The sequence below is a fragment of the Macaca mulatta genome, chromosome 12 (genome assembly GCF_049350105.2).
Source record: "Macaca mulatta isolate MMU2019108-1 chromosome 12, T2T-MMU8v2.0, whole genome shotgun sequence".
NCBI classification, from domain to species: Eukaryota; Metazoa; Chordata; class Mammalia; order Primates; family Cercopithecidae; genus Macaca; species Macaca mulatta.
This window is the reverse complement of record NC_133417.1, coordinates 6,374,644-6,397,309: the sequence shown is the minus strand read 5'-3', so window position 1 is coordinate 6,397,309 and position 22,666 is coordinate 6,374,644. Positions and strand designations below refer to the sequence as shown.

The 22,666-nt window shown below is 53.2% G+C and overlaps 2 protein-coding genes across 11 annotated transcripts in view; one reads left to right on the top strand and one right to left on the bottom strand.

The window, feature by feature from the left end:
- Positions 1–421: 421 nt before the first annotated feature.
- Positions 422–9,177, bottom strand: MZT2B (mitotic spindle organizing protein 2B). 3 transcript variants are annotated; one of them, XM_015109790.3, is made up of 4 exons: positions 8,982–9,172; positions 8,652–8,800; positions 7,453–7,632; positions 439–683 (listed from the first exon to the last, which is right to left on the bottom strand). In XM_015109790.3, the coding sequence occupies exons 1-4, from the start codon at positions 9,149–9,151 to the stop codon at positions 526–528; spliced, it is 657 nt and encodes a 218-aa protein (XP_014965276.1). In that variant the 5' UTR covers positions 9,152–9,172; the 3' UTR covers positions 439–525. The 3 variants fall into 3 exon arrangements, with proteins under 3 accessions (NP_001180873.1, XP_014965276.1, XP_014965277.1); NM_001193944.2 differs by lacking the exon at positions 7,453–7,632 and having other exon boundaries at positions 422–683; positions 8,982–9,177; XM_015109791.3 differs by lacking the exons at positions 7,453–7,632; positions 8,652–8,800.
- Positions 9,178–9,841: 664 nt separating this feature from the next.
- The window catches only part of SMPD4 (sphingomyelin phosphodiesterase 4), a 30,811-nt gene continuing 17,986 nt past the window's right edge, over positions 9,842–22,666 (top strand). For 2 of the 8 annotated variants that reach the window (XM_015109796.3, XM_015109795.3), the window contains exons 1-8: positions 9,842–9,915; positions 14,505–14,588; positions 16,210–16,296; positions 17,529–17,671; positions 17,828–17,903; positions 18,284–18,392; positions 18,499–18,551; positions 18,666–18,817. In XM_015109796.3, the coding sequence (XP_014965282.1) occupies positions 14,550–14,588; positions 16,210–16,296; positions 17,529–17,671; positions 17,828–17,903; positions 18,284–18,392; positions 18,499–18,551; positions 18,666–18,817 (659 nt within the window). In that variant the 5' untranslated portion in view covers positions 9,842–9,915; positions 14,505–14,549. Of the gene's footprint in view, positions 10,150–14,504; positions 14,589–16,209; positions 16,297–17,528; positions 17,672–17,827; positions 17,904–18,283; positions 18,393–18,498; positions 18,552–18,665; positions 18,818–22,666 lie in introns of all 8 variants that reach the window. The other 6 variants (XM_077956699.1, XM_015109797.3, XM_077956702.1 and 3 more) reach the window with 3 other exon arrangements.

Genomic DNA, 22,666 nt, shown 5'->3' with positions numbered 1-22,666 from the left:
AAACCCCGTCTCTACTAAAAATACAACAAAATTAGCCGGGCGTGGTGGCGGGCACCTGTAGTCCCAGTTACTCAGGAGGCTGAGGCAGGAGAAAGGCGTGAACCCGGGAGGCGGAGCTTGCAGTGAGCTGAGATCACACCACTGCACTCCAGCCTGGGCAACAGAGACTCTTGAAAACAAACAAACAAACAAACAAAAACCTCCCACATTTCACTTCAAGTGAAGCTTGTTGACATCTGTTTATAAAAGACCTGGCAGTCCAGATACCTTTTCTTAGAACTCAAATTAGGTTCAGGAAGTTGACCCATGGTGAAGGGATCACGTTAGTTTGCTGTGGCACAATTAAGACTGGCACAGAAAACTCATTCTAAGTCTGTGCCTTAATATTAAAAAAAAAAAAAAAAAAAAAAAGGTAGAGAACGTCTGACCTGGACCCTCTGCATCTCAGAAAGGTTTATTATCAACTGAAGGAGATAACACGTAGCCTTTGCTGGGAACAAAGATGTGACAAGTCTCTGCCCCATCCTAGGTGCTGCCCCGCGTAGGGCTCTTCCCAGGCCCGCCTCCCTTGGGCAGTCTGGTAGCGCTGGGCTGGCGTGGCATCCTCTGGCTGGATCCTTCGCGGCTGCTGCGTTCCGCCAGGGCCAACGCTCCCCCGAGGGCAGTGCTGCCTTTGTTTCTCCCTGAGGAGACACAAAGCACAATGATTAGGAATGGGTGAGCCCCGTAACTGCAGCACCTGTGGTACTCGTGCTCCTTGGGCAACATTTGTGTCTACATATTTCCATCAAGGCTGCTTCAGCGAGAGGCTCTGCATTAGCCCCAGTCCTGAGACTCAGAACCACTAAAGACAGGTCATGCCCCAGAAGCCCTTGGCAGTGTGCAGGGGAACCTTTAGGATGTGTCCCAGGAGCAAAGCCATGCAAGGAGCACACTGCCAAGGGAACATTTTGAAAGGACACATGCCACGGGTCCATTTAGGGAAAGGTAGGTGCGGCTGGTGCACACCTGGCCTGGACAGCAAACCTAGTCTGCCCTGACGGTGCCATCAGCGGCAGCAGCAGCATGGATGCGCTGCCTCATCCTCAAGGTGCATTCATGCTGGACTGTACATCTGAGCTGCCCCAGATGGTGACGGGCAGGAAGTACTGCAGTCACCAGGTCCTGGAATTGGGTTTCTGATTTTGATTTTGGAAGCTCTTTCATTGTTTCCTACCTACCCGAGTGTTCCGCAAACAGTGGTCAACCCTCTTGCTTTCGGGTTTAGCTGCCAGATTCCATGACAGGGTTCCTGCCACAGTCTGAATGCTTGAGACTTTCTGACCACCAGTGTCTTTCTCGGATGAAGACCACTGGTTCAGAGATTCTTTGATTTGTAATTTGCTTACTTTACACTTTAAGATAGCCAAGAAAGATCTGCAACTACACTTGGGCCAGAGCTTTATTTTAATGGGATGGATTTCCCTGGGCTCAGGGTGTTGACAGCATCAGCAAGACTGACTGAGAGGACCCTGCAAGGTACAAATGTACCCAGGTGGCAGGCTCGCCGTGCAGAGTGCCTTGGCCAGGGCTTTCCCCTGCTCTGGCTTGGCAGGGTCTGCCCCATGGGCTCTAAACAGGGCATGTGTCCCCTGCCTCAGTGTTGGGTCCCCCATTTCGTCCCCCCAGCGTTTCCTTTGTCCTGACTGAGGGAGTGCCTTGACCACTCTGACCTAGTCAGCTACATGTTCCCCCTGCAGGCTGGAACCCTGGCTGGGGCTTGCATCTTCTCAGACACTGACACAGGTTTAGGTTGTTACCTGGAACACTGAAAGATCTGATATGTTGCTAAGCATGTGGAAACCGGTCCCACCCCAGCCAAATTCCTTGCACTGTCATAGAAACTCCACACCCCACCCCCTCAGTGCGGTGTACCCAGGCACAACCTCTTTCCTGGCTGCCCCTCATGAGGGCACACTGCAGCCCCCTCTCTATGTAAGTTCCCTAACAAATGCTTTGGACTGACCACTCTGGCATTGTTTCTTCCTTTGGAATCCCAACTGGCTCATCCTGGAAAGGTTTGGGGCAGTCCCTTGCAGGAACTGCCCTGCCACCACTTTAGGGTGACTCCAGACAAGGGTCAGCCAACAGAACGCCCAGCCTCAATCCTGGTCCTTCCCTGGCCTCTTAGCAAGTGTAGTCAAATAACCTGCAATGGGAAACTGCATTCCTGGAGAAAAGATGTAACTGGGTGTTTAGGGATCCATTAGGTCATTTCTGTTTCACCATCTGTCACCTTGAACAAGCAGACTCCTGTGTCTGAGATGCCGAGGACCCTGGCTCTTCCAGAGGTACCTCTAGCTCCCTTCCGATGCTAATACCACAAAATTCTCCCCATGCCCTGCAGGGATAGGACAGCCCTCCTTATGAGTTTCTGGGCAGTTCTTCCTCAGAGAATGAGATCTTTGCTCATTCTTGCCTGGTGGTGGTGAGGGTTATAGCAGTGTCATGCTTGGAACAGCTTGGCACACTTGACTCAACAAAGATGGAGTCGGGGTTGCCCTGAGTCAAGGAGGAGTGCAGTCAAGAACACGTGGTGGGTGACGTTTGGCCACCTCAGCCCAGCAGTGACTCGTGAAAACGGCACAAAGCAGAGAACAGCCACCACGCGTCTCTTGTGGTACAAACTGCCATTATTCTAGTCTCCACTGACTGGTCAAGGGGTGAGGATTCTGTCTTCCATGAGCAGACAGGACCCGCCACCCTGCAGCAGCTCCCACTGGGCCAGCATCCTCCTGAGGCCACAGTCCCTCCGCAGGCCAGGCCAGACAGAGGCAGATCTTCTGTAGCCGCGGCCTAACCTGGGTGCTTAGGCGCCCATGTGCTCTCGAGGTTACTAATGCCTAGCTCCCCACAGCCAGCGGCATAGCAGGCTGCAGACCTGGGCCTGACTCAGAGCCGCCTTCCCTTCAGTTTGCCGCCATCTGAGTTTCCTCTCCTCCCCTCAGTAATGACCCGGTCCGTTCTGGAAACAAGGATGAGGGGGAAGCAGAAAGGAGCAAATGATGTTTTTTTGTTTTTTTTTTTTGTTTTTTTAAGTGGTGGCGGAGAGGGGTTTAGAGACTGAGTCTTGCTCTGTCACCCGGGCTAGAGTGCAGTGATGCAATCACAGTTCATCGCTGCCCCAAACTCATGTGAAGTAGCTGGGACGACAAGCATGGGGCCACACCTGGCTAATAATACTTATCTTTAAATCTGACAGGGTTGACAAACCCTGTAAGTATGAAACCAACATAACTTTAAGCCATAATTGATATTAAGAAAATCCTGGAAATCTTCAGGAATTGCGTGCTCTCGGGGTTAGTGGGGAGCCCTGTTCAGGCCTCCTCAGTTTATGAAGGATGAGAAGGCCCAGAATAGAGTGGCCTGCAGTGCCGTGCAGTGGGAAAACCAGCTTGGCTTAGCCCTGCTCCCTCGGGAGGCGCCGCTAAGTCACACGGGCTAGACAGTGGCATTGAACCAAGTGTGCCTGTGGTTGGGGTGTGAGGGCGGGGTGACTGATGCCCCTAGGCCTGGTCCCTGGAGGGCCCTCCTAAGCCCAAAGATAGTCAATGACCATTGAATGTTAAAACCAGCCTGGAGGCCGGGCGCGGTGGCTCAAGCCTGTAATCCCAGCACTTTGGGAGGCCGAGATGGGTGGATCACGAGGTCAGGAGATCGAGACCATCCTGGCGAACACAGTGAAACCCTGTCTCTACTAAAAAATACAAAAAACTAGCCGGGCGAGATGGCGGACGCCTGTAGTCCCAGCTACTCGGGAGGCTGAGGCAGGAGAATGGCGTAAACCCCGGAGGCGGAGCTTGCAGTGAGCTGAGATCCGGCCACTGCACTCCAGCCCGGGCGACAGAGCGAGACTCCGTCTCAAAAAAAAAAAAAAAAAAAACCAGCCTGGCTCAGCAGGGGTCAGTGGCTCACGCCTGTAATTCCAGTACTTTGGGAGGCCAAGATGGGTACTTTGAGGCCAGGAGCTAGAGACCAGCTGGGCCAACACAGTGAGACCTCCATCTCTACAAAAAAATCAAAAAATTAGCCAGGTGTGGCAGTGTGCACCTGTAGTCCCAGCTACTCAAGAGGAGGTGGGAGGATTGCCTGAACCCAGGAGGTTGAGGCTGCGGTGAGCTATGAGTATGCCACTGCACTCCAGCCTAGGTGACAGAGACTCTGTCTCAAAAATAAATAAGTAGTAAAGAAAATGCAGAATTAGCTCAAATACTGTAATCAATCTAAAATATCCAACGTATTATTTCAATATGTAATCAGTGCATAAGTTATTCATAAGATGTTGCATTCACCTTTGTTCTTTTTCTTGTTTGTAGAGATGGGTGGGGTCTTGCCATTGCTCAGGCTGGTTTCAAACTCCGAGCTTCAAGTGATGCTCCTGCCTCAGCCTCCCAAAGTGTTGGGATTACAGGTGTGAACCAATGCCCAGCCTCATTCACCTGGGGTTTTTGGTTTATTTTTGAGACAGGGTCTCACTCTCTCACCCAGGCTGGAGTGCGGTGGTGCAGTCACAGCTCACTGCAACCTCAACCTCCCAGGCTCAAGCTATCCTCCAGCCTCAGCCTCCCAAGCAGCTGGAACTACAGATGTGTGCCACCATGCCCTGCTAATTTTTGTATTTTTTGTAGAGATTGGGTCTCCCCGTGTTGTCCTGGCTGGTCCTGAACTGCTGAGCTCAAGAGATCCAGCAGCCTCGGCCTCCCAAGGTGTGGTGGGCTTTTTGCATTCCCTTTTGCACCAGTCCTTTGGCATCTGCTGTGCATAACACACGCAGTGCAATGACCACACCAGCCATGTGTGGCTTGAGGTTCCTGTATCAGGCAGCACAGCTCAGGTGAGACTCACGGCTTCCACACTCCAAAGTGTCATCTTACGTGCATGCTCTGGACGACTTTTAAAATGTATAGTTTCCCTAAACTTCAATAGAATGCTTGACTGAATTTATTTTTCCCTCAGTGACTCCAGACTCTTACCAAGACAAGTATCACCCAGACTCTTACCAAGACAAGCATCACCCTTCCGTGCTTCTGGGGTTTTCTGTTTCCCCTGCCCTGTGGGTGTGAGTGAATCTGGTGGTGGTGGTTCCCCCAGGCGGTCTGGATGGCTAGGGAACAGGCATCCAGAGGACCCAAGGTGCCTGCTGCAGCTCAGAGGCAAGCTCGCGTGGGCCTGGCCCACAGCCTGCAGAACTCCACACCCGAGTCCTGTGGGAAATCCGTGGCCTCCATGCCCCCCAGCCGGATCACTCTGACAACCCCCTTATGTCCTCCACCTGATTCTGCCGTTACCAGGGCAGCCGGAGCTGGTCAGATGCTGTAACATGTGGGCCTCAGAGAGCTTCAGCATTCCATCTGTGGCCTCTGCCTCTCACTCAGCACTCCTGGTGTGGCCCCATTCCCTTCCACCCCCTCCTCAGGCTCCACTCTATCCCCACAGGGGCCTCCGTGCCCTCATGTCCTGGCTTTCTGCCCCCAGCCTATAGGACCGGACCTGGGCTATGCTTCCAGGATAGAGCCCTCGAGGAACAAAAGACCCCGAGGGGCCCAGCACTCCAGGCCACTCCTGTCCTTGGGTAAATTCTCTCGGAGCCCCCACTTGCTCGCATGGCACCCCCAATCCTCCCGGCCCCTCTATGCCTGCATTTCCAGTGCCACAACCCCCACGTACATCTTGACTGTGCCCCCAACCTCCCTCCTCCCACCCTGGGCCTAGCAGCATCTGCACAGCACTCTGCCTCACCCACCCCCTCCCACTGCCACAGCTCACACCTGTGGAGCTCTGCTGACCCCCGCTTCCTCCTGCTCCGCCCCGTGTAACCCTTGCTGCTCTCTGGGCTCTGAAGCCTCCTCCCATCTCCATTGCTAGCGGTTTTTCTTTTCTTTTTTTGTTTTTTTTTTTTGAGACAGGGTCTTGCTCTGTTGCCCAGGCTGGAGTCCAGTTACAAGCTCTTAGCTCACTGCAACATCTCCCTCAGGCTCAGGCGATCCTCCCATGTCAGCCTCCCAAGTAGCTGGGACTATAGACGGGCACCACCACCATGCCTGCCTGGCTAGTTTTTTTTTTTTTTTTTTTTTGAGGAGTCTTGCTCTGTCGCCCAGGCTGGAGTGCGGTGGTGTGATAATGGCTCACTGCAAGCTCTGCCTCTCGGGTTCACACCATTCTCCTGCCTCAGTCTCCTGAGTAGCTGGGACTACAGGCGCCCGCTACCATGCCCAGCTAATTTTTTTTTTTTTTGTATTTTTAGTAGAGACGGGGTTTCACCGTGTTAGCCATGATGGTCTCAATCTCCTGACCTCATGATCCGCCCACCTCGGCCTCCCAAAGTGCTGGGATTACAAGTGTGAGCCACTGCGCCCGACCCTGCCTGGCTAGTTTTTGTATTTTTTGTAGAGATGGGGTATTGTTATGTTGCCCAGGCTGGTCCTGAACTCCTGAGCTTAAGGGATCTACCTGCCTTGACTTCCCAAAGTGCTGGGATTACAGGTGTAAGCCACTACGCTGGTCTTGCTGGCAGTTTTCTTCACTGCCTCTCACTGAACTGAGCGTGACCATCTCACTTCCCCGCCACGCCCTCTGCCCTGAGAGCTGGGCCTGGCACCCAGGGCCCCTGAGTGAGCAGCAACATCCCCTGGAGTGACAAGGACTCTGTTCCCAGTTTCCCTTCTGCTGGAAACCTGCCCCTCAATTGCTCATCTCAGCCTGCAGTCCCTACACCCCTACTCCAGGCCTGTCCCTCAGCCCCCTCCACCCTCCCTTGGGCCTGAGCTCTGGGTGGCAGTGAGGTGGGCGCTGTCGGGAGGCACATGCAGGAGGTGTGACCAAAGACCCCTGGGCTCTCACAGGCCCCTGGCTCTGGGCCCCTGATCACACCTGGTGACACCTGGAAAGTGGCCCCAACTCAGGAGTGAGGCGGGCAAAGGGGCTGAGTGCTGGAGTGTGGCCATGGGACCAGCACATGGCATCCGTGTGAGATGGCATCCCAGGAGACTCGGGGAAGGTGGGACTCTCTGTTTCAGCCTCCAGACTTCCTGTCCGGGTAGGGGGCAACTTCTAAGAGGCCGAGGTGACAAGCACAGTAGTCGTGGCTGTGCTCTCCAGCACAGCACACCGCACCCTGGCCAGCTGTCCTCCCCTGGAGCAGGGCTCTTTACACTCACCACAGTTTGCCTCTGGAGTGTGGGGGTGTTGGTCCTGTCCCCGGATGCCAGCCCGACTGTGGGGTCTAGAGACTGTCATACCATGTCTCTAACAAACCGAGTCAGAAATCCTGCCCTGTTGCTAAGTGGCAGGGCAGCGGTGGCCTGCATGGTCCTGCCCTTGCAGCTCAAAGCTGCTTGGGCCTCCTGGGGCCAGGCAGTTTAAATGGAAACAAGGGAGAGCACCAACCCCCAGAGATAAGCCAATAAACGCAACCTGCAAAAGGAGAGAACAGGCAGCAAGAGAAGCGGAGGGAACCCGGGGGGCCTGGAGAGAGAGGCGAGTGTGCAGCAGCCAGGCTGTGGAGCAGAACGGGAGAGGCCGAAGGCTGCGGGCTGGAGAAAAAGGAGGAACTTGCTGGGGGGCTACTGTTCCTGGCAGAGAGAAAGGAGGCCTCTGGAGGTCAGAGAGAGACACAAAGAGAGCAGACAGAGCGAGGGTCAGTGAAAAGGCCAGCACACAGGTGCCCGGGCCCTCTTGGGTCAGGGGGCGTGGGTGCCCAGGCCCTGGCGCTCCCCCCATGAAGGCAGCCTGCTCCCCACGCCTTCTCAGGATGCCTGCGCGGGTATCCTGGCGCTTCCAGGCAGAGAGCCAGCTCTGGGCCTTCTTCCATTGGCCTGGGACGCTGTGCTGCATTTCAGAGAGAGCCATCAGGAGCAGAAGCAACATGCGGGGAGGATGAGCAGGGACGGAGGCTCCACCATGACACTCTCAGCCCCAGCATCTGCTCAGCCCAGTCACCACACTGGAGAGGGAGGAGGCCCTTCAGACCCCGCAGGCCTCTGCATCCTGGGAGTTCTGCCTCTGACTCCCTTCCTGCAATCATCAGAGGGAAGCTGGCCAGGGCTGGCCAAGCCCCTGCGCAGGAACGGGGCCTAGGTGGGGTGCAGGCAGGAAGACCTCTGCCTGCCCCGCTCCCTGGGCACTTCCCCGGATGCTGTACACCACAGGACAGGGATCGACACTGTCTTTTGAAAAACATATTTAGAGACAGGATCTCACCCTGTCACCCAGACTGGTCTCAAACTCATGGCCTCAAACGATCCTCCCGCTGTGGCGTCCCAAAGTGCTGGGATTATGGGTGTGAGCCACGGCGCCCAGCCCCAAACCTTCTTGATTCTGGACTTTGTAAGATGAAGGCCTGAGTGAAGAGGTGGGGAGGAGCTAAGCAGAGGAGCCCTACCCAGCCTGGACCACCCTGGGGCACGCACTCTGCGTCCACCTGACCTGGACGTGCCTCCTAAGGCTGGTAGCGAAGCCCGGGAGCAGAGCCCACGGATGGGCCCTGCAGGTGCTGGGCCGAGACCGACAGACAGGCCTGGCCACTCAGGGCCACGCCGCCGCTGTGCCGCGCCTGCCCCCTCCCCGCCCGCCACCCCCGCCACTGGGGCAGGGACAGCGGGCCCAGGTCTGACCTCGGGTCTCGGGCACTGTCGACGTGGGCAGAGACACGGCCGCAGGGTCCTGGGGCTCGCTCGCTAGCCTCTGCCCGGCACACATGGACTTGAGCATCTGGAAGACGGCGAGGGGGGCCACGTTCAGCTTCAGCAGGTCCACCAGGATCCTGGCGGGGACAGACGCGGGGCCGGTGAGCCCTCTCCGCCTGGCGCGGCCACCTCCCTGAAGACCCGACAAGGACGGGGACAGGGGCGCGGGGGGCTCCTCCCGACCAGTGGGACCGGGGGACCCGGAGAGCAGAGGTCGGGGTGTCTGGCGAGGATGCGGCCCCCTCCCGCCCCGCTCACTTGAACACGTCGGGGTCAATGGCGCCGCCCGCCGCCTGCGCCAGCTCGTACAGCTCCATCTCCTCGGTGCTCAGCACCTTCTTCCGCCGCAGCACCAGCTTCTGCCGGGCCGCCTCCAACCCCGCGGGCGCCCCGGACCCCGGCCCAGGCCCTGCGCCCGGCGCCGCCATCCGCGCGGCCCGAGAAAAGGTGCGCCCCCGCCGCGCCCCCTAGCGGCTCCGCCCACCGCGCTCTCCCTGCAGCGCCAGCGTCCTGCCTCCCAGGCGACCCCGGCGGGAGCGGCGGGAGCGGCGGGCGGGAGGGCGGGCCGGGGACGGGGCCGCCTCCGCGGCGTCATTGGAATCTAACAGTTACTGGGCGCTCCAAGTGTGCTGAGCGGCGCGCTAGGGGCCGGGGGTGGCATGGTGGACTGCAGGGGCCCGCTGCTTGGCGGTCAGGGCCTCCCTGATAGACTGCATTGATCGTGCTCGCTTAGGTGGCAGCACCCGGCCCAGTGCTAGGCATATATTGGGCGCTCAGTAAATGCCTCTTACAATAAAGTGTGCAATTTTCTGGTCCGCGCCGGTGCACCGCTAGGAGTCGCTCTTCGGGGGGGGGGGGCACTAATCAACGACCTGTTTACGCGCACGCGCATTCCTTGCGGGGGAGAAATTGCGTGAGCCCTACCTCGAGGCGCCGGAGGCCACCACAACGCAGGCGCATTCAGCTGCGGACCACCCCCTCCCCCCGCACTCCTGCCTCGCCACTTCCCGTCCTCGCCCGGCAGGCCTTCGCTTTGCGCACGCGCCGTGTGAGAACGGCCCAGAGAGGTAGAGACACTTTTCCCGCCCGGCCGCGGGGCGTGGCTCTGCGCGCAGCTTGATGACGAAGTTTCGGCGCCGTGGCGGAATGGCGGCTTCTACCTCTGAGGCGGGCGACGCTATGGGTCCCACAGGTGAGTGGGGCGGAACGCGCGCGTGAGACAGTCCGGCGCCCTGGGGCCTTCCCCGAGCCGCTGCGGAGGCCATGTCCGTTCCTCCGCGAGCCCCAGGACTCTGGCCGGCCTGGCGGCTTTGCCCAGGCCGGGCAGGCTGGGGAGTGGAGAGCCCCGGCTGAGTCTTCCTGCCACCCCCCGGGCCATGCCTTTGTGTCACCTTCCCTCGCGGCTCCTGCACTCTGTCCTAGTCCGGTAGGTGTTCGTTGAAAGTTAACTTTCCTTGAAGGAATTGAGGGAAGGAGAGCTTTGTGTTGAAGTTGAGCCTTGGGTTTAACAGGTGGTGTGGGAGGAACAGCCAGGTGTGGGTCCCAGCTCGACCCTTCCCATGTGTGCTCGACTTCTCCCAGCCTTAGTTTCGGAGGGTCCCGAAGCCCAGTTGGCGGGAGAGTTGGGAACAGGTGGGCGCGTGCTGCTGAGGGAGATCTTGGCCTGACAGAATTTGCTTGGAATGATTGGCATTGCCCAAGGGTTGTCGTTCTCAGGAAAACAAAACAAAAAAGACGGGGTCCGAAGCAGCTCCTGGAGAAAATAGGTGTTGGAGAGGCGCGATGAAGCGGACGCTAGATGCATGGCAGGCAGAGACCTGTGACGGGGGAGGGTGGCTATGGCAGGGTCAGAGAACAGGGGTGTGGGAGACACTTCTTGGGAATTCCCGGGTTGGAATATCCTCTCTTGGAAATTTCCTAGAAATTCTTCTGGGCCTCATTCTTTCAGTCGCTGCCCATGAAAGCTTCTTCTGAGCAGAGATGCTCTCCACTTCATCATCCGCTAGAGCTCCGCGCTTATCCAACAGTCCACAGCTGCTTTGATCATTTTGCAGTAGTGCAGTGTTTTCTTGATCAAGTGCCTTAGGGCCGAGGCGTTTTTCTTTAACACTGCAGTTGATAGCTAGGTTAAGAATTGAGGCCGGGCTCGGTGGCTCACACCTGTAATCCCAGCACTTTGGGAGACCGACGCGGGTGGATCACGAGGTCAGAAGTTCAAGACCAGCCTGGCCAAGATGGTGAAACCTCGTCTCTACTAAAAAATACAAAATTAGCCGGGCGTGGTAGTGGGCGCCTGTAATCCCAGCTACTTGGGTGGCTGAGGCAGAGAATTGCTTGAACCCGAGAGGCGGAGGTTGCAGTGAGCTGAGATCGTGCCACTGCACTCCAGCCTGGGTGACAGAGCGCAGAGGGAGACTCCGTGTCAAAAAAACAAAAAAAAGAAAAGAAAAAAAGCGGCGGGGCACGGTGGCTCACGTCTGTAATCCCAGCACTTTGGGAGGCCAAGGCGGGTGGATCACGAGGTCAGGAGTTCGAGACCAGTCTGGCCAACATAGTGAAACCCCGTCTTGACTAAAAATACAAAAATTAACTGGGTGTGATGGCATGTGCCTGTAATCCCAACTACTCTCGAGGCTGAGACAGGAGAATTGCTTGAACCAGGGAGTTGGAGGTTGCAGTGAGCCGAGATCACGCCAGGGGACTCCAGCTTGGCCACGGAGCGAGACTCCATCTCAAAAAAGAATTGAAAAAGCCTGCACTTTGGGAGGCTGAGGCAGTGGATCACTTGAGGTCAGGAATTTGAGATCAACCTGGCCACCATAGGGAAACCCGCCTCTACTAAAAATAGAAAAATTAGCCAACCTTGGTGGCAGGCTCCTGTAATCCCAGCTACTCGGGAGGCTGAAGCACTAGAACCTTTTGAACTTTGGAGGTGGAGGTTGCAGTGAGATGATGGAGTGAGACTGTCAAAAAAATAAAATAAAATAAAATAAAGGCTGGCGCAGTGGCTGACGCCTGTAATCCCACCACTTTGGGAGACCGAGGCGGGCAGGTCATGAGGTCAGGAGATTGAGACCATCCTGGCTAACACGGTGAAACCCAGTCTCTACTAAAAATACAAAAAAATTAGCTGGGTGTAGTGGCGGGGACCTGCAGTCCTAACTACTCAGGAGGCTGAAGCAGGAGAATGGGGAGAACCCGGGAGGCGGAGCTTGCAGTGAGCTGAGATCAGGCCACTGGACTACAGCCTGGGCGACAGAGTGAGACTCTGTCTCAAAAAAAAAAAAAAAAAATTGAAAAATCTTGGGAGATATTCCTATTGCCAAGTGGCACAAAGGCAGGGATTCCTGTCTCCTCTCACTCTGCAACTGCCTACATGGCCTCTTTACACCCAGCCTTTCTTCCTCCACAGACTGCCAGGTGCCACCCCAGTGCCTTTACTTGTGCAGTGGGCAGAGCTGGGCCAGGAAAACTGTAACTAGCCCACCAGTGAGACTTGGCAGACTTCCTGTCTGTGAAGTCTAGATCTGAGCATTTTTCATTTCTGACCTCAGTGGGCTGAGAGGTGGGAATTTGGAAAGCTGGTCTTAGTTTTCTTTCTTTTTTTTTTCATTTTTTGAGACAGAGTTTCCCTCTGTCACCCCGGCTAGGGTGCAGTGATGCGATCTTGGCTCACTGCAACCTCCGCCTCCTGGTCTCAAGCATTTCTCATGCCTCAGCCTCCCGAGTTGCTGGGACTACAGGTGCCCACCACCACACCTGGCTAATTTTTGTATTTTTAGTAGAGATGGGGTTTTGCCATGTTGGCCAGACTTGTCTTGAGCTCCTGGCCTCAAGTAATGTGCCCACCGTGGCCTCCCAAAGTGCTGGGATTACAGGCATGAGCCACGGTGCCCAGCCTTTGATCCTAGTTTTCTGATGGTTTATTCAAAGGCTCCCTTGGCAGAGCTTGCTCTTAGCCTCCATTCATTGCATAGCGCACAGGTAATATGGAGGGGATTTGCCCCTGTCTCAGAGTTTTGTGAGGCGGTCTTTGTATTGGAATCTTCGTTCTGCCACTTAGTAGCTGGGTGGGGGTGAGTGAGTTATCCCATATCTGCCTCTCCTTCATCATCTGTACTGACCTGCAGTCATAGTACATCTGTACCCATAGGGTTGTTGTGAGGGTGGTTTTTCTGTTCTTGTATGACGAACTTAGCAGCTTAAACCAGCACCCGTTATTATCTCATAGTTATGTATGCAGAAGTCCAGGCAGGCTCAGCTGTGCATTACAAGACTAAAATCAAGGTGTTGGCAGCTTTGCTCTTACCTGGAAACTCTAGGGAAGAAGCTGCTTCCAGGTTTATTTGGGTTGCTGGTAGAATCCAGTTCTTTGGAGTTGTAGAACTAGGGTCTTTGTTTCCTTGCTGGCTGTCAGCTGGGGACTACTCTGTAACTTCAGGTCCACTAACTTAAGACTCTAATTGTATGTGCAAAATGCCGTCACAGCAGCACCTAGATGAGTATTTGATTGAACAAACGGGTCAGGAATCTTGGGCTGCTATCTTTAGAATTTTGCTTACCACTGAGGATTAAATGAGGAGATATAGAGAGAGCACTTAGAGTGAGTCCTGGTATATGACAAATGCTGTACGAGCATTACCAAGAATTCAGCACCACAACTTGGCTCTGAAGCTGGCCACCGTGGGCTGCAGAACAGTGTTTCTTTCTTTTTTTTTTTTTTTTTGAGACGGAGTCTTGCTCAGCCTCCCAGGCTGGAGTGCAGTGGTGTGATCTCAGCTCACTGCAACCACCTTCTCTCGGGTTCAAGTGATTCTCTGGTCTCAGCCTCCTGAATAGCTGGGATTATAGGCACCTGCCATCATGCCTGGCTAATTTTTGTATTTTCGTAGAGACAGGGTTTCACCATGCTGGGCAGGCTGGTCTTGAACTCCTGACCTCAGGTGATCCTCCCGCCTCAGCCTCCCAAAGTACTAGGATTACAGGCAGGAGCCACTGCACCCAGCTGAGAACAGCGTTTCCATAAAAGATGGGAATTGCTGGCCGGGCGTGGTGGCTCACACCTGTAATCCCAGCGCTTTGGGAGGCTGAGGTGGATAGATCACTTGAGTCTGGGAGTTCAAGAGCAGTCTGAGCAACATGATGAAACCCCCATCTTTACAAAAAGTACAAAAATTAGCTGGGCTTGGTGATGTTTGCCTGCAGTCCCTGCTAGTCGGGAAGCTGACGCAGGAGGATTACTTGAGCTCAGGAATTTGAGGTTGCAATGAGCTATGATCACACCACTGTACTGCAGCCTGAGCGACCAAGCAAGACCCTGTCTCTAATCAGTAAATAAGACATGAGAATTGGTAATGTAATGTGTGTTGCGTTACACAGATATTCTCCTGGGCATTGTGAAACTATGTAATATTTTATTAGGGCCAGGTGCAGTGACTCACACCTGTAACCCCAACACTTAGGAGGCCAAAGCAGGAGGATCAGTGGAGGCCAGGATCCTGGGCATCATAGCCTGACAAACTAGCCTGGGCAACATAGTGAGACCCTGTCTCTAAAAAGAGAAAAGAAGAAAATTAGCCAGGCATAGTGGCATGTGCCTGTACTCAGAAGCCTGAGGTGGGAGGATTGCTTGAACCCGCGAGTTTGAGGTTGCAGTCAGCTATGATTGTGCTGCCGCATTCTAGCCTGGGCAACAGAATGAGACCCTGTCTCTCAAAAACTAATATAAAAAGATTCTGCTGTGTTGCAGATGTTGAGATTTTTGTCCTTGTTTTTCCCCAGTGGCTTGCTAAGAAGCCCGTTTTCAACTCTCCACTGGAGGCTGCTATGGCGTTCCCTCACCTCCAGCAGCCCAGCTTTCTACTGGTAAGTATCAACTGCTTGCATGAGTGTCAGTGTGGCCATAGTTCTGTAGCTGTGGGACTTGAGTGTTCTTCCCACTGACTTGAAGAACTCTGTAGTGGTTGTTTTTTAGGGGCATGTGATGGAAACAATGCCAGACTCCTTAAGCTTGACTGTGCCTCCTTATTACTACAGGACCTTGGGGTTACGCACCCTCTGTGCTCTGGGTTTTCTCATACAAGACAAGTTCATTCAAATTCTATTTTCTCTACTTCCCAAGGGTATGAGGAGGAGGAAGAGCAAGTGAGAAGGATGCATATCAGAATGTTCATGACCTGTAAATTCTTAAATAGATACGAAGCATTCTAATAATCAGTCATAACAGTCACCAGTGAAAAATGGAGACACTGTTGTGCTAGGGGCTGCTAGGTTGCACTTTAAGTATTAAACATGATGCTGAGAACTGGTTACAGTAGCTCATGCCTGGAGTTCCAGCTACTGAGGAGACTGATGCAGGAAGATTACTTGAGCCCAAGAGTTTGAGACCAGCGTGGGCAACATGGTAGACTGAAAAAGAACAGAAAAAAAAATGATACTGAGAAGTGAGAAGTTAGGTATGAGGCAAGTATTGGCGATGAAAGTTCCTAATTTTAGTTCTTCGGAGGTGTTTTTGTAAACATTTATGTGGAAGGACGTTCTTCCTCAGTGCACCCCACTAGAGTCAGCAGGTCTGGCCCATGGCTCAGGTCTCTCTCAAGTGCTGTGAAATCCACCCTCGTTTGGAGGTAGACAAGGCCTTAGATGTCCTTTGGCAGAGCTCTCTAGGTTGAAATTCTAGCCGTTTCTCCTGATCTTAATCTATTTGCACAGATGCCCTTTTTCTCCTTGTAGTCAGGGTGCTTTCCTCACATCCCATGACTAGGTAGATTTCATTAGTCCTTGTCCTGAGTCTTTTCTGGTCTCTCCATTGCCTTCATGATTAGTGTCTACTTGGCTGAAGCCATCTATAATTTTTGTCTGCCCTGTGTTTTAAGATAATTAGTTTAGTGGATTTACTGTCTACTGAATAAAGAACAGCTCATTTAAGAGAGCTTCTGCCATATCCCTAATGTTACTGGGCGTTCTTATTGGTGATCACAATGGTGTCGTCATGGTGGTCCATCAGGTTGGAAATTTCCAGTTGATGTGTACAAACTCAGTGGTACTCTGGTTTGTAAGGGGTGCCCTTACACAATCAAGATCCTCTTCTGGCTCTGGGGCTGGCTCTGGGGCCAGCCCTGCTTAAGAATTGGCAGAAGTCAGTCCCCTTACACAATCAAGATCCTCTTCTGGCTCTGGGGCTGGCTCTGGGGCCAGCCCTGCTTAAGGATTGGCAGAAGGCAGTCCTGTTCTGACCATGTGCAGCCCTCTGAGGGGCACTGGGAAACAAGCCCGACAGTTCCGGGTCCAGAGAGCATCGAACTGTGGCCTCTCCTAGTAGGACTCTTTGGGCCACTGATGCACATGAGAGGCTGGGGAAGCAGGCCAGTGATTATGTGTCTGACTCAACCTATTGCTTGGATTTCTATTTGACTCAAGCTAGAGTATCACGAAAAGCTGCAGAGTGAATGTCCTCGTGATTTTTTTGCTTTGTTCTATCTCCTAGGCTAGCCTGAAAGCTGACTCTATAAATAAGCCCTTTGCACAGCAATGCCAAGACTTGGTTAAAGTCATTGAGGATTTTCCAGCAAAGGTACAGCTCTGCTAATGTCTCTCTTTGGAGCATGTCTTATACATTCCTTGAAGAACTTTATTATAATTCCTAATTTCCCTCCCTGCCCCAACCCCAAGCACTGCCTGGCACAGAGTGCTGGCCCTTATCATGACCATTATGTTATAGACGCATTTAAACATGTGAACTTATAGATCAGGGGTTCTCAGCCACAGGTGCTCTGTCCCTCAGGGGACACTTGGCAATGTCAGAGAAATTTTGGTTGTCACATCTGGAGGTAGATGGGGAGTGTGTGCTACTGGCATCTAGGAAGTAGAGGCCAGGGTTGCTGGAAACATCCTGCAAAGCACAGGACAGCTCCCTGCGGCAAAGAAGTATCTAGCCCAAAATGTCAATAGCACCAAGGTTGAGAAACCCTGATGTAAATGCAAAAATAGGTATTTAAATCACACCTGGAATTGTCAAGCCCAGGAAGCCGGCCTAGGCAAGGAGTTCGTACCAAATGGCAATAGGTGGTCAGTTTGGTTTTAGGGGCTTCACTCTGGGAAGGATGTTGCTTTCCTTTCTGATAGAGCGTCCTTCAAGTCAGAAGTTTCCAACACTTTCTAAAGAATCTTTTGGGGTGGTGACTCATGCCTGTAATCTCAACACTTTGGTAGGCTGAGGTGGGAGGATCACTTAAGCCCAGGAGCTCAAAACCAGTCTAGGAACATACTGAGAACCTATCTCTACAAGAAATTTAAAAATTAGCTGAGTGTGGTGGTGTGTGCCTACTCAGGACACTGAGGTGGGAGGATTGCTGGAGCCCAGGAAGTCAAGGCTGCAGTGAGCCATGATTGCATCACTGCACTCAAGCCAGAGCAACAGAGTGAGACCTTGTCTCAAAACATATGTATTTTATTTATTTATTTTATTTTATTTTTAATTTTCTTCATTGTTTCTGTTCATTTTTTGCTTTTTTCTTAATTTAGTCTTGTATCACACACACAAAATGTGTTTTGATGGGAGGCTGACTTACTTAACTGGCCCAAGTCTAAAGCGGCGCTGCTTGGTATGCCACGTACCCCACTGGAAGAACCCAAAGCTGCTCTTGTTGTTGGCACCAGGATTCCTTTGGGTGCAGGACTGATCCCATAGGTCTCAGCCAGGGAGTGGCCTCCTCAGGGGGAGCTAGGCAGCAGGTAGTGCAGGACTAGAGCTGTGGCAGGAGTGGGTGCTGGTCCTGCCCGCAGCCTCACCACACATTGTTTCAGGAGCTGCACACCATCTTCCCATGGCTGGTAGAGAGCATTTTTGGCAGCCTAGATGGTGTCCTCATTGGCTGGAACCTCCGCTGCTTACAAGGGCGTGTGAATCCTGTGGAGTACAGCATCGTGATGGAATTTCTTGACCCTGGGTAGGTAGATTCGTCACTGGAGAGAGGCTGGGTGATTCCTCATGGTGATTCCACCTTTAAACCACTCTCTGAATTTTTTACAATTGAGAAGCAATCAAAGCAGGATAATTTGCAGCTCATTTGCTTTTTTGTGTGTTTGTTCAATTTCATGTTCAGTGGCCCGATGATGAAGTTGGTTTATAAGCTTCAAGCTGAAGACTATAAGTTTGACTTTCCTGTCTCCTACCTGCCCGTAAGTAAACCACAGTGGCGAGAGCGGTGCTCGGGGCAGTGGGCCTTGCACAGCCCTGTGGTGATGGGCAATCTCCTCCAGTCCTCTGAGGGCAAATTGAGGAGTGGCTTGTTCCTGGGGTATGAGAGGCAAAGGAAATGGGTATTGCATGGCTGCTACCCTTGCTGTCTGTAGCTTTTTATGAGATGGTAGGAGAAGTTCTAAGCAAAGACTCTTGTTCAGGCACTGCTGAGAGGCAGGGCACTGTCCCCACAGATGGGTTCTGTGTGTGGGTCTCTTCCCCAGTGGCCTTCCCAAAGTGCTGCTGTGCATGTGGGGCACTGCGTATCGGGCACTGCGCACCAGCACCTGCCCACAAGCCTCACTGCCTCTCTCTGCAGGGTCCTGTGAAGGCGTCCATCCAGGAGTGCATCCTCCCTGACAGTCCCCTGTACCACAACAAGGTCCAGTTCACCCCTACTGGGGGCCTTGGCCTGAACCTGGCCCTGAGTATCCTTTGGTGGCCCTGAGGTAGGGAGGCTGTGGGTGGCCCAGCACTTGACACTGTGGGGGTTGCTCATCAACCCTGCTTGTTTGCCCCTGACGCTGCCCTCAGATCCGTTCGAGTATTACATATTCTTCTTTGCCCTGAGCCTCATCACTCAAAAGGTAGGGAAGGGATGCCTTTAGCTGGGAGAGGTGGGACCATGGCCCAGGGCTTCCCTGCACTTGTTGGCCAGGCAGCATCCGGAGCCCATGCTAACAACTAGCTTGGTTTTCCAGCCACTCCCTGTGTCCCTCCACGTCCGTACTTCAGACTGTGCCTATTTCATCCTGGTGGACAGGTACCTGTCGTGGTTCCTGCCCACTGAAGGCAGTGTGCCCCCGCCACTCTCCTCCAGCCCAGGCGGGACCAGCCCCTCACCACCTCCCAGGTAAGGCTGCCCTTTGTTAAGACCTGGCTCTTCCATAACGGAGTGGCCTGGTCAGTTGCATCGCCCACGGGGACTATGTTGTCACCCTTTGTCCAGGGTTCCCCGATTTTTCTTATGCCTCATTCCCCACCCCTAGCTGTCTTAGCACAGATGGGGGCGTGTGTGGAGGGCAGTCTGTCCTTAGTTTTCAGTGTCTTTGGCCATCACTGAAGCTATCAGGTCCCTGGAGGCCTCCCTGGCCTTCATGGGAATGTGTTGTGTTGTGCGTGGAGCAGCCCTCCCCACAGGCAGTGTCTGAACCGGGGAGCAGGGTGGAAAGGTTGTCCTATGAGCAAAAAACATGGAAATCTCTACGGGCCCCAGGAGCAGGTTGAAGGGGAGGCCCTGGGCCAAAGAGCCTGTTGTGCCAGTCCAAACACGCTGAGCCTGATGCCCGCCTGCACAGGTAGGGAGTGTAAACCAGGGGCTCTCATGCCTGGCTGTCTTGGGTCCTCAGTGGGCCCTAACGCAGGGCCTCTTGGCCGACTCCCCAGGAGACCCTCTTGCCCCTGAAGCAGCTGCCTATGCACCTCTGACCCTCCTTAATCTCACTGGCCCGTCGCCTTCCCTGGGAAGCTGCATGCAGGCCCCTTCCTGCAGATGCTGGCCCACCCCAGATCTGCTGGCATATGCAAGGCAGGCCAGGCCTTTACCTGCAATTCACACATGTGGACAGATTCCCCAGAGGGTAGAGGGGAGAAAGAGAGTGGCAGGGAGGAGACGCTGCCCGGTTGGCGGCAGTGATCAGTGACCCTGAAATGTTGCTGATCCTGTGGAGGACTTGGAGGCGAGGCAGATTCACACCCTCTCAGATGCACAGTCCAGCTGCCAAGCGCTTTTTCATGCCTTGTTTTAACTTTTTGGGTTTTTTAATTTAATTTTTTCTTTTAGAAATTATATATGTAGGCTGGGAGCGGTGGCTCACACCTGTAATCCCAGCACTTTGGGAGGCCGAGGCGGAGGGATCGCCTAAGATCAGGAATTCGAGACCTCCCTGGCCAATACGGTGTAACCTCGTCTCTACTAAAAGTACAAAAATTAGCTGGGCATGGTGGCAGGTGCCTGTAATCCCAGCTACTCGGGAGGCGGAGGCGGGAGAATCACTTGAACCCAGGAGACGGAGGTTATGGTGAGCTGAGGTCGCACCACTGCACAAAAAAGAAAAAAAAAGTATATGTATGGTTTGAGTTTTTTTTCTTTGGAGACGGAGTCTCACTCTGTTGTCCATGTTGGAGTGGTGCAGTGGCACAATCTCGGCTCACTGCAACCTCCGCCTCCTGGGTTCAAGCGATTCTCCCGCCTCAGCCTCACGAGTAGCTGGGATTACAAGCACAGGTCAGCATGCCCTGTTATTTTTTGTATTTTTTTGTGGAAACAGTTTCACCTGTTGGCCAGGCTGACCTCAAACTCCTGACCTCAGGCAATCCGTCTGCCTCGGCCTCAGACAAAGTGCTGGGATTACAGGTGTGAGCTACTGTGCCCAGCCTTTTTTAAAATTTAATTTAATTTAATTTAATTTTTTTTGAGACAGTGTCTGGCTTGGTTGTCCAAGCTGGAGTGCAGTGTTGTGATCACAGCTCACTGCAATGTTGACCTCCTGAGCTCAAGTGATCCTCCCACTTCAACCTGCCAAGTAGCTGGTACTGTAAGCATGCACCCCCACACCCAGCTTTTATTTTATATTTTTGTAAGATGGGTCTTGCTATGTTGCCCAGGCTGCTCTAGAACTCCTGGGCTCAAGCCATCTTCCTGCCTCAGCCTTCCAAAGTTCAGGGATTACAGGCATGAACCACCACACTGGTCCATTGTGGGGTTTTTTTTGTTTTTGTTTTTGACAGGGTCTTGCTCTAGTTGCCCAGGCTGGAGTGCCGTGGTGCTGTCTCTGCTTCTAGTGATTCTCCTGGCTCAGCCTCCCGAGTAGCTGGGACTACAGGTGCCTGTCACCACGCCCAGCTAATTTTTATATCTTTAGTAGAGACAGGGTTTCACCATATTGACCTGGCTGGTCTTGAACTCCTGACCACAAGTGATCTGCCTGCTTTTACCCCCTAAAGTGCTGGGATTACAGGTGTGAGCCACCACTCCTGGCCTAGCCATTATGTATTTTTAAAGACGGTCTTACTCTGTCACACAGGCTGGAGTACAGTGTCACAGTCATCACTTGGTGGCGCAATCATCACTCAAGCCAGCCTGTCACCTCAGTGACTACAAGCACGCGTCACCACAGCCAGCTAATTAAAAAAAATTTTTTTTCTTGCAGAGATATGAGGATGCCTCACTGTGTTGCCCAGGCTGGTCTTGAACTCCTGGCTTTAGCGGTCTTCCTGCCTCAGCTTCCCAAGTAGCTGGAATTACAGGTGCAAGCCACCACACCTAAGTTTTTATTTTGGAATAACTTCAGACTTACAGAAAAGTTTCCATGCATGATAAAAATAACTTGCAGGCCGAGCACGGTGGCTCACGCCTGTAATCCCAACACTTTGGGAGGCCAACGTGGGAGGATCGCTTGGGACCAGGAATTCGAGACCAGCGTGGGCAACGTCGGGAGACCTCATTTCTACAAAAAATAAAATTAGCCAAGTGTGGTGATGTGCAGCTGTGGTCCTAGCTACTCAGGTGGCTACCTCAGGAGCCTGAGGTGGGAGGATCACTTGTGCCCAGGAGCAGTAAGCTGTGAGCTGTGAGTGTGCCACTGCACTCTAGCCTGGGGTAACAGAACAAGATCCTGTCTCGGAAAAAAAAAAAAAGAAACTTTCATAGACCCTTCACCCAGATTTCCAAATTGTTAACACTGTGCTGCATCTGTTGTTTTCGACCTCTATTGTATGTGTTTTTCTCTCTAAGCCAATATGAGTAAGCTAAAGGATATGACACCGCTTGACCTCTTAATATTTCAGTGTATTTGCTAGAAGCGAATGCATTATCCTATATAGTCACAGTGCCTATAACCACACCAGAAAGTTAGTATTGCCACCAGGCCACACATTGTGTGCAGTGATGCCTCACAGGCTCACCCACTGTATGCAGTGATATTTCTAGTCCCCTTCAGTCAGGAATGGTCCCTTGCCTTTCTGTCTTTCCTGACCTTGACCCCTCCAGAGCACGCAGCCACCCCTTATGCTGTCTGGTATTTGCTGGTGACTAGGCCTAGCACAGGCTTTGTTGGCAGGAGCACCGTAGTGGGACACCTGGTCCTTGCCAAGTGCCCTTTATCAGCGGGTGAAAAAGGTGTCGGTCAGGTTTTTCCACTGTAAAATAATTACTTTGTGCCCAGATTAAAGAGGAATGAGGCTGAGCACCGTGGCTCATACCTGTAATCCCGCACTTTGAGAGGCTGAGGTGGGCGGATCACTGGAGCTCAGGAGTGTGAAATCAGCCCAGGCAATGTAGCAAAATCCCATTTCTACCAAAAATTTAAAAATGAGCCAGGCGCGGTGGCGTGCGCTTATAATCTCAGCTACTTGAGAGACTGGGGTGGGAGGATTGCTTGTACCCAGGAGGCGGAGGTGGCATTGAGCCAAGATCATGCCCGTATACTCCAGCTTGGGCTACAGAGTGAGATCATATCTCAAAAACAAACAAAAAAACATCAGTAGTGAGAGCCTGGGCAACATAGCACAAAAGTGTTTTAGCCAGCCGGACACAGTGGCTCACGCCTGTAATCCGCAGCACTTTGGGAGGCCGAGGTGGGCAGATCACCTGAGGTCGGGAGTTTGAGACCAGCTTGGCCAATATGGTGAAACCACATCTCTACTAAAAATATAAAAATTGGCCAGCCATGGTGGCACATGCCTGCAGTCCCGGCTACTC